At 38.5% G+C, this 9,855-nt stretch overlaps 1 protein-coding gene across 1 annotated transcript; it reads left to right on the top strand.

The window, feature by feature from the left end:
- The first annotated feature begins 1,414 nt into the window (after positions 1-1,414).
- LOC100887846 (TGF-beta-activated kinase 1 and MAP3K7-binding protein 1) lies at positions 1,415-9,161 on the top strand. Its single transcript, XM_003730255.3, has 6 exons — positions 1,415-1,632; positions 3,437-3,573; positions 4,020-4,260; positions 4,890-5,028; positions 5,953-6,181; positions 7,241-9,161. The coding sequence occupies exons 1-6, from the start codon at positions 1,576-1,578 to the stop codon at positions 8,121-8,123; spliced, it is 1,686 nt and encodes a 561-aa protein (XP_003730303.1). The 5' UTR covers positions 1,415-1,575; the 3' UTR covers positions 8,124-9,161.
- The last annotated feature ends 694 nt before the right edge of the window (positions 9,162-9,855 follow it).

Genomic DNA, 9,855 nt, shown 5'->3' with positions numbered 1-9,855 from the left:
CTACGCGCGGGAGGCCCATCACCCACACCCCCCTAATGAGCGCGCTTTTAAGTGATTCTCTTGCTCACTACCGCTCCTCCCTAAAATAAGATCCTAGCTCCGCGCCTGCATTAAAATATATAGTTATGATGCTGACTGAATTGAATAAGTAATTCGTATATTTACAGTATGTCGTCGAGGAAAATGACCATTTTGCGCATATGCAAGTACTATAGATAGTCCTTAGGAAAAACAATTTAGCCTTCGGCCCCATGCAGGTTTATAGGGTTGAATTTGTAGATATTGGAAATTTAATTTTGTCGGTAATTGGTGGCTACTTTTGTCGGTAATCGTTGGCCTCTACACCCCCCCCCCCCCCCCCCCACTGAAAAAGGTCTAGCGACGCCCCTGATTACCACAACATTGTTTAGCACACAGGCCCGTACAAACTAGGGGTTCGGGGGCTTCGCACGGGGGGGGGGGGTCCCCTTTCCTTCACCCACCCCCTAGTTAATTAATTGGAGGGACGTATTCTGTTCAATAAACCCGCAATAGCACTGCACATCGATAGGTATGAGAAATATAGGCTAACAAACTCTTTCTGGAGGGATTCGAGGATTCCGCCATATTACAAGCATCATTTTTAGGTTAAACTTGTATTAAGTGGAAGTATAATTATGCGAGAAGGGACGTTTTTGAGTCTTTAATATGCTGAAAACCAAAATATTTTTACGTAAGATCATAATAGAATAAGAATTTCAAAAGAAAATGTTAATGGTTCTGCTTTGACTGATTATGTTATTGTAAGAGTTGTAGGCCTACTGATCGAGATTCAAGGAACAAAGCGTATTTATTATCTTAAGATTAAAATATACAACATTAAAAAAGTGATGCATTTGAGGGAAGAAGAAGAAGAAGGAGAAGAAGAAGAAGGAGAAGAAGGAGAAGGAGAAGAAGCAGAAGAAGAAAACGAAGGAGAAGAAGAAGAAAGAGAAGAAGAAGAAGAAGAGGAGGTGAGGAGGAGGGGTGGAGGAGGAGGAGGAGAAGGAGGAGGAGGAGGAGGAGGAGGAGGAGGATGAGGAGGAGGAGGAGGAGGAGGAGGAGGAGGAGGGGGAGGATCGAGGAGGAGGAGGAGGAGGGGGAGGGGAGGGGGGGGGGTGAAGAAGGAGGAGGATTCTCTTTTTTCTGCTTATATCAAAAGCAGCCCATAATAGGATAATAGTGGGGACCCCACTGGTTTTGATCTCATTATTGTATATTGTTGTATGTTGGAAGCTTGTCGAATAAAAATCAATCAATCAATCAATCAATATCAGGGCGGACTTCCCCTCCATTGTGTGTGTATTGGTTTTTACAGACGTGTATCAATCAGATATACTCCATTACCAAATGAAAGGGTATTTAATGTATGCAAATTAACGTAGAGGGCTTTACACCTAAACACATTCGCGCAGTTACGTGTGATTATTTGTGTTTGCTAATTTTGCCCGTGTTTTGGAGGAATTTTCACCATATTTCGCCAAATTGTGACTCTTAGATTTGAGGCCTACATCGACTCTAAATCAAAGTCTGTCGTCTTTATAATGCCATGAAAACATGACATCTAGACCGCCACGACGATCCACTCCTTCGATTGTTAGTCAACACTCACAGGTAAGGAAGCGTGTGGGACTGAAGTGACTGGGCGAATAGATTGTGCATTGTGTTTGCTTATTAAATATCAGGAACAAAAATAATTATATTCATGGTGCGAGGAATTATAATATGTCTAACTGCGGCATAACTGCTAACGTTAGATCATGATAGCTCACTTTCATTAAGGATAGTCTTTTGCAAAGTTCTAGAGTCTGATATTTCAGGACAGTAGTTTGGCGAAGTCTCGCCAGCTCAATCGGAGTCACGGCAGTCATCGACTCGAAGTCTTCTTCTTCTTCAAGATAATCTGCCTCCTTCAGGATAATCTGTCTCCTTCAATACTGAAGATTCTTGCAGATGCCGTATACTCGGCCTGATTGGGGTGTGCAGGTGGACCATTACACCAGGGTTTCCCCCTTCTCTTATAGTGCAATGGGTTCTTAACGTGCAAGGGTGGTGACTCTCCTGTACACGGAGAAACTAGAGTCTCAATTCGGAAGTATTCCGATTTCGGCAGTATTGAAGTCTCAAGTTCTGTATGGATTAATTGAATTATACTATTGGTAACAACTAACATTGACACTGTAATGACGGATTGATGAACTTTGCCTTGTCACAAGTTCAACGTGATTAGCATGCCACAGACTCTTGACATAGAATTAAAAATAATTAATTGGGCATTTAAAACCAAGTCAAGAGTATGTAGGTACAATAACAACACAAGAGACTTGTTGCGACTCCAAACCTGTCAGGCTGTCATATCTTTTTTAGAACACCATCTCAAGGCAACTTTAAGTTAATCTATGGGCAGCAAAAAAATTAAAACTGAACATTTATTTTAAAACTTGCTTCTTGATCTTCAAGCTCTCATTTCACTTTATTTGTCACTTTTTTCAAAAAGTTTGAATGAAATTAAGCCTCATTATCTATTTTGGTAATTCAGTATTAAATGTGATGGATCTTGACAAAGACTATATTATTTAGCAAACAGTTTAAATGCCGGTCCCCAGACGTAAATAGTTATATCTGATTGATACACGTCTGTAAAAACCCAAAACACACACATACACACAGTATCAAAATCATGGTTTTGTGAAACTGGATGTCTGCTTCCTGACATCTCCGTTGGTCGCGGACAAAGACATGAATTATGACTGTCATGGACTTGGTTTTCATGAAACACCTCTGATTTGTATTTTGTAAGCATGGACAAATATCCCAACTTTTGGCCTCTGGGTATTGTATTGTTTCATGAAACTAACACCGATATCCTATTGATTATTAAAATTAACACACAATCCATGGGATATGGGCCGACTTGTAAATATGACTATTACATGAAACAATGCCCTGGTTTGCTTCTAGCTAATGCCTTGAGGTCTTAGATCATGAATGTGGCAGTCGGTGCACACTCAAAGAAACACAGAGAATACATGTAAACAAAAAGTATAATCAGTCCAAGATGATAAATGAAGGGTGATTACGTAGGTCTCTTTATACTATTTAGCTGCTTATATTGCCAACACACCTTTCTTATCATTTATTGAATTGTGATGGAAATTTATTTATTTCTTCAATTTTTGAGCCCCCCACAGGCTATTTATTAAAAATCTTCACACAAACAAACAAATCAAATATATGTGCATGTGGAAACAAATTCAAAATTATCTTTCCATACAAACAACAATTGTAGCAACTGCCATTTTACAGCAAAATGTCTTTCCATTCCAGATAGACATACAATATATTTCTCATCTTTATAATATTGTAAAACAATACTATTCATTTTACAAATAAATTTGTTTATGCTTTTGAAACCCAGGGTTCTCTGCAGAGCTGGACCGATGACTTACCTGTCTGCCGTCACTCAGGGATCGGATACTCTAACAATCAGGTCTATAGACAAGATGGAGCCAGAAGCGAAGATCATGAATATGAAGACAAGTTCTTTCATTTCAGGTAGACTATATAGATCTACCAATATATTTCATTTATGTCTCAAAAGATGGTTCTCCATGTTGGGTATATATTATCATATATATATATATTTATTTATTTTTTTTTTTTTGGGGGGGGATAGGTTAATGAATATAAAAAGTGAAATAAGCCCCATTTCATTCTATGTACGTGTACTCTTGCATTATGGGAGAAAACATCATAATATCAGATGGCATTGTAGGATTAAAAGGTTAGCAACAGTTTAATTTGTTTCTATGTTCACCTCTATGCTTTAATTCATCACTCCGATGAAGCAGTTTTATAATTTTGGTCGAACATCATTTGGGTTTTTGACTAGTGTTTAGGAGGAAAAGGTTACTTTAACTATGATCTGTGTCATCGTAAGTTGCAGTGGAATAACCCAATTTCGAATCTCACAATTTCTTGTTTTATTCGACCTCCTATAGGACGGAACAAGATGACTACTTGTATGCCATATTTGATGGATATGATGGTACATACGCCCCAGGGTTTGCCCATCAAGGCTTGCCTGCAGAACTGCTCCTGGGTCAGCTGAGTTCAGTACATGATGATGCTGAAGTGAAACGCATCCTGCTGAGGGCCTTCGTGACGGTGGAGCGGGGTTTATTCGAGTCTCTGGATCACGTCGTCGCTGAGAGAGCTAATCTTAAACTCTCCCTCCCTGATGTTAGTTTTTTTGCAAGTCTGTTCATCTTAAAATGGTGCTAAGGGAAAGCATGTTAACATACACCAATCATTTATTAATGAGTTTGTGGAAGGGGGAGTGACACCATATTATACACACACTTTTGGTATGAAGTTAATTTAAAGCCTGTCTGCACTAGTTTCGCCAGGAGGGATTATACCTCCCTGCAAGGTCACTGACAGGTGGTTATCTCATTAAATCAGCTCTCAATTAACATATGAAAAAGAGGATCATGGGGGGACCAATGGGCACTGCTTAGGTACTGTTTGCTATAAAGAGGGCGCATGTAGCTACAGTTATATCACAATAGAGCGACGTATCAAGATGAAATTAGAAGCGTGATAGTGATATTGGCTGTTACTAAATTGGGTAACGGTAATTGGCATGACTTGTTACTTTCTGAATTTGCCCTGTTGCTCAAATAAATAGCAATAGGCAGTAAACCATGGATAATGTTTCAGACAGATATGCCTTAGTTGTTCTCTAGTAGCATGTGATAAAGGATGAAACATGTAGATTATATTGATAGATGGCATCAGATTTTGCTGTCTTTTAATCTGAAGAAGGAAGAAAGTTGAATGTATCTTTTTTTTTCTGTATGATTTAATAGGATGTGAGTGACTATGAGCTCTTCCAGAAGTACCCAGAACAGATGGAGAAATTCCATTCAATGACGGCAGATATCAGCGGGGGAACGTCAGCCATTGTAGCTCTGATTCATGTTAATAAGCTCTTTGTAGCGAATGTAGGTGAGTATAGTTCTCTTCGATTCAATTTTCATTTATTCGGCATCATAACAAAATCATAAATACAGAATTAAGAATAGGTAAGGACCTCTAAGAATCAACTTGTGCTTGTAAATGAGCCCCTTATCAAGGTAAACACAATATTTCAAAAATAAATTAAATTGCAAAAGAAATAAAAATTACAAGGTATATATACTGTATATATATATATATATATTTAGAAGAAAAAAAAGACCATTAATTACAGCAGGTATCTTTATCTCAGTATCATATAGGCACACACCACAAACGCCCAAAAGCATTAACAAAAAGGGAAGAGGTGACAATAAGTAATGAGGAAGAGAAGAAAAGGAAGAGGTGGGAATGAGAATAACAACAAGTAATATATGCGATTTGCATGTTTACTATTGAAATATTTATATCAGATGAAAAAGATAATTTATATCAAGGCAAAATTTCACAAAGACATGCATTACATTTGGTTACATTACGAAAATGGCATATCCACAAAACTTTCTTGTTTTACAGTATTGTGCCAATTATTTAATAATAATAATAGTTTGTTCTTATATAGCGCTTTTCAGGACCGCAGGCCCTATCAAAGCCCTTTACAGATATATATTATTACCCCGGTCATCGGATTCATTCTTAACCGCACACAATGTATGCACATTCTCCACTCCCTGGGGAGCATTCCAGTCAAGCGTCATTTTTACAAGCACACACTTGCTAATCTAACCACATTAGCTTTCGCATCCTACTGGGTACCCATTTAACACCTGGGTGGAGAGTGGCAAATGTAGATCAATGTCTTGCCAAAGGACATTAGTGCCGCGGCGGGACTTAAACCACGGACCTTGTGATCCACAGTCCGGTGACAAATCCACTCGACCACGACACCTCTATTTGTTATGTTTCCCACCACAGGTGATTCCAGAGCACTTCTCTGCACCCTGGAACCAGACAACACCACTAAGGTAAGACAGCTGAGTGTGGACCACACCACCAACAATCAAGATGAGCTTCTGAGACTGAGTCAGCTAGGTCTAGACACCAATACCGTACAGTCTAACAAGCTGCTTGGAGATAAGATGGCTACCAGGACGATCGGTAACCACACGGTCAAGGGAGGATACAAGGAGAACACACTGCTATGGTAAGTATCGGATGAAACTATTTCTTTTAAAGGCATTGTTTAACAATGTTAAATCTGAGATGCACGGCCCTACGTGTTATCCGTGTCTGTGATATGGTGTAATATTGAAGCCCCCCCAAAAAATTGTGCTTCCAAATGATCAAGAAGTGCCTCAAAAAAGTAAAAATCTTTAAGTGACCAGTTTTACCATACTAATTTTCCCCAATAGACTGTAATGTTATAAAAACCGTTAGGAAAACGAAAAAGGAAATTTTGTTTTCCAATCATAGATATCTTGATAATTAGACAGGCAATCGGCTTGTAAAAGTCATGGGATTCCTGACTGACCTAAAGGATTACTGAGTCACTTTAAACACTCCTTAAACAAAAAGAATAGATGACATGATCCAACACTGGCTCTGAAGAAGATTGCTCCAGACTTTACTTTGTGAAAGATGTAGGGCTAGATTTGCATTTGGGTTTTATATTAAGTTGAACCATGTAGGGTTAAGGCTAGGCTGTAGTGTTACGACTTAGGTTGAAGTTGGAATTTGGTTAGTGTAAGATAGACTGGCTGGCACACCTGAAGGGTTACCCAAAGAAGGGTTATATTGGAGGGAGCGGTTGGGAGATGGTCATTTAAAAAAAAAAAAAAGGAGGATGCGGTTGTGCCTCTGCCAGCATGGAGCCCCACAACATTTTAAATTTTTGTCTGCTTTTCCATCAATCCATCTAACAAACTGCTGCAAAAACCTCGCCTTAAATACAAAAATTGTCATTAAAGATTTCAATTGATACTGTGAGAGAAACATGTATCTGGATTTATTCAATATCTATGCCAACTTTATTGTTGATAAACATGTGCTCTTTTATATGCTTTATTCATATCTTGATATTTCCCTCAGATAATGCTTTCCTAAAGCTCAGTCATATTAGGTTTCATAATAACTTATGATATGATCTTACAAGATCACAATATCGTTACTGTTTTCAACAAGAGTTTATATTTTGCATCCTTTTTCATAACCAATCATTTATTTTAGTAGAATTACAAACCCCTGTATTTGACCTTCCTTACAGCAAAGCTTCAAGTGAACCCATCCTAGCTGAACCTGACATAATAGGTGGCTTGGATGTGACCAACATGACTGGATTCCTGATGATGTACTCCAATGGTCTCAGTCAGTCACTCATTGAAGCTACGGGCACCTCTCAAGCCAACCTGGACCTAGCTTACATGGCCATGGCTGAGTTTGAGGTCCAGGCGACCTTAAGCGGTGTTGCGCAAGCTGTTGTTGACAAAGTAGTCCGAAGGCATCACGACACTTACCTGTCGGAAGGGGGCCGCATGGCCATCTGTCAGAAACGAGACGACATCACTCTCATCGTCCGCAACTTCAATTTCCCGTTGGGGAATCGCATGTCCAGCCCTGCACCAGCAGCCCCGTACACTTCTGTATCAGCACCGTTTTCTCCCCAAGTACCGCAGGGTTCGCCGCAACCTCCAAGACTCATGATCACAACACCCAACAGAACCCGCACAGACTCTCAAAACTCATTGATGACACCGCTGTACATCCAGGTTGACAACAATGTTGTATCCCCCATCGACCAGCAACGCTCTCCTTTTGGACGGATAATTGGTGATCTGACCCCTCAGCCGGGGATTCCCCCGCCTAATTTCGATGAATTACAGCACACACCCCGCCCTACCTACGCTGAAGAAGAGGATGAGGTTCAGGCGGAGAACACGGAGGAAGATACAGAGAACACTCGGACATCAAGCTGTACAGATTCTACTAATCCTAGTACAGAGGAATCTCAGAGGGTCTTTGATTTCAATGGGCGTGAAGCCAAGGCAAAGGTAGATGAGAATGGCATGATTGATCCGTATGTTGATTTCACAGACTTCTTTCAAGCATATAAAAATATGTGCCCTGATCCCTCCATGTCTTCCTCCTGAGTGAATTCTAGGATATAGAACTATATTGCACTGGATAATATCCGTTTATCACCGACAGGAATTGGGTGGTTCCTATACAGAATACAAATATACAAAATATATTAATGGCTTGGATATATGCACTAAAGAGATTTATGGATATATGTACATGTACATCCCATGGAGTGGGGATCTTGATTCTTGTGCACTGTCTGGAAATATCATCACTGCATTCAATGCAATACCACCTCGAAACCTGTTGTCTGAGGCATTTCTAGGCATGTCAGACGTAATGGCAGCTAATATATTCATGGAAGGTTATTTTTTAAATATATTACAGATCAAATGTAAATCTGATATTGGAAGGTATCCTTCTGGGTCCATCAATTTTTGTAAAAAAAAAAAATCATGGATTCAATTTTACAAATTTTTACCCTGTTGCTTGTTGCTTGCAAAATGTTGGTTACAACAAATATAGATACATGTAAAATATGTCTGCAAATATAAACAACTCACATGTACTATGGAGTAGACTTACATTAGTAATGTAGGCTTTCCTGTTTGGAGCCAGTTGGGCGTTAACTCATGTCATTTTACAGTTAATTCCCTTCTCGCTCCAGACAAATGATATGTATTCTGCTTAATTTGATTATGCAAATTGATTGTGATAATTTGTAAATATAGATCTGCATTTGGTGTTAATGAGAATACTTTAATAACATTGGTGCGTTTATAGCTGCTATGTCCTGCGTAAATGCAATAAGTTTAATAAGAATTTAATCTACATGCATGCATTCGGTCATTGTCTACAATCATGACTATTTTTTGTCAACTGTTGACTTAGACCAGCTTATTCTACCTGATGCACTCAATGTTGGTAATGTTTTTTCGTCCATCTAATAATTCACAATCCATACTGCACCAGTTCTCTGCTTCTCTAGACTTTGACAACAATTTCTCATATCAAGTACATTGTACATATTGATAAAATAAAACTTGAACTTGAACTTGAACTTATTAAAGTCAACTTTATAGAGGTCCAGGTTGTTGAAGTCGGACAATTCATGTACTACAAAAACTATGAGTGTTTGGAATGTTCTTGTGCCTTGATCAAATTATTTATCTGCATGTGGTAATTATTAATCATACAATATCTTGGATTCATTTTATGATTTTATCACTTCATATACAGCCAGATAATAATTCTTTTCATCTCGATTTGAAACTATTTAGTGAAGTATATTCCTCCTAGCATTATAACATATATATCACTTGGGGTAAAGTGTTTACTTTTACGGTGATGAGGCATCTAAAATTTTATACAAATCATTGACTTTGAAATTGTACTTGGGTTATCAAGAGTTTCATAGCTTAAGGGGGGGGGGGTCCAAGTTGTAGCAGCATGAGCGCTAAATTGGCAATTTTAAGTCCTCTTTGCTATTTGGGAAAATCCTGTCTGAAATGTAGCCTATATTCAATTAAATTTTTCAATTTTCAGTGTCGATTTCAGTTCATTTATTGTCCAACATGTATAGCAGTTATAATTATATATATTATATATTTATACATAAATTGGCAAAATAATGGGTTAAAAGGATACCTAAATAAAAAAAAAGCAACAGGCTTGTAGAATACACCTGTACATATCATATGAAAATCATAACAAAGGGGATACAAATGAACTATAAACATTCTCATACCCCAATCCTATTTTCATTTATGAATCGTACATGAGCGAGAGGTGGATGCTCAC

The sequence above is a fragment of the Strongylocentrotus purpuratus genome, unplaced genomic scaffold, assembly GCF_000002235.5.
Source record: "Strongylocentrotus purpuratus isolate Spur 01 unplaced genomic scaffold, Spur_5.0 spur5_scaffold_14, whole genome shotgun sequence".
In the NCBI taxonomy this organism is placed as follows: domain Eukaryota; kingdom Metazoa; phylum Echinodermata; class Echinoidea; order Camarodonta; family Strongylocentrotidae; genus Strongylocentrotus; species Strongylocentrotus purpuratus.
This window is presented reverse-complemented; position numbering and strand designations above follow the sequence as displayed.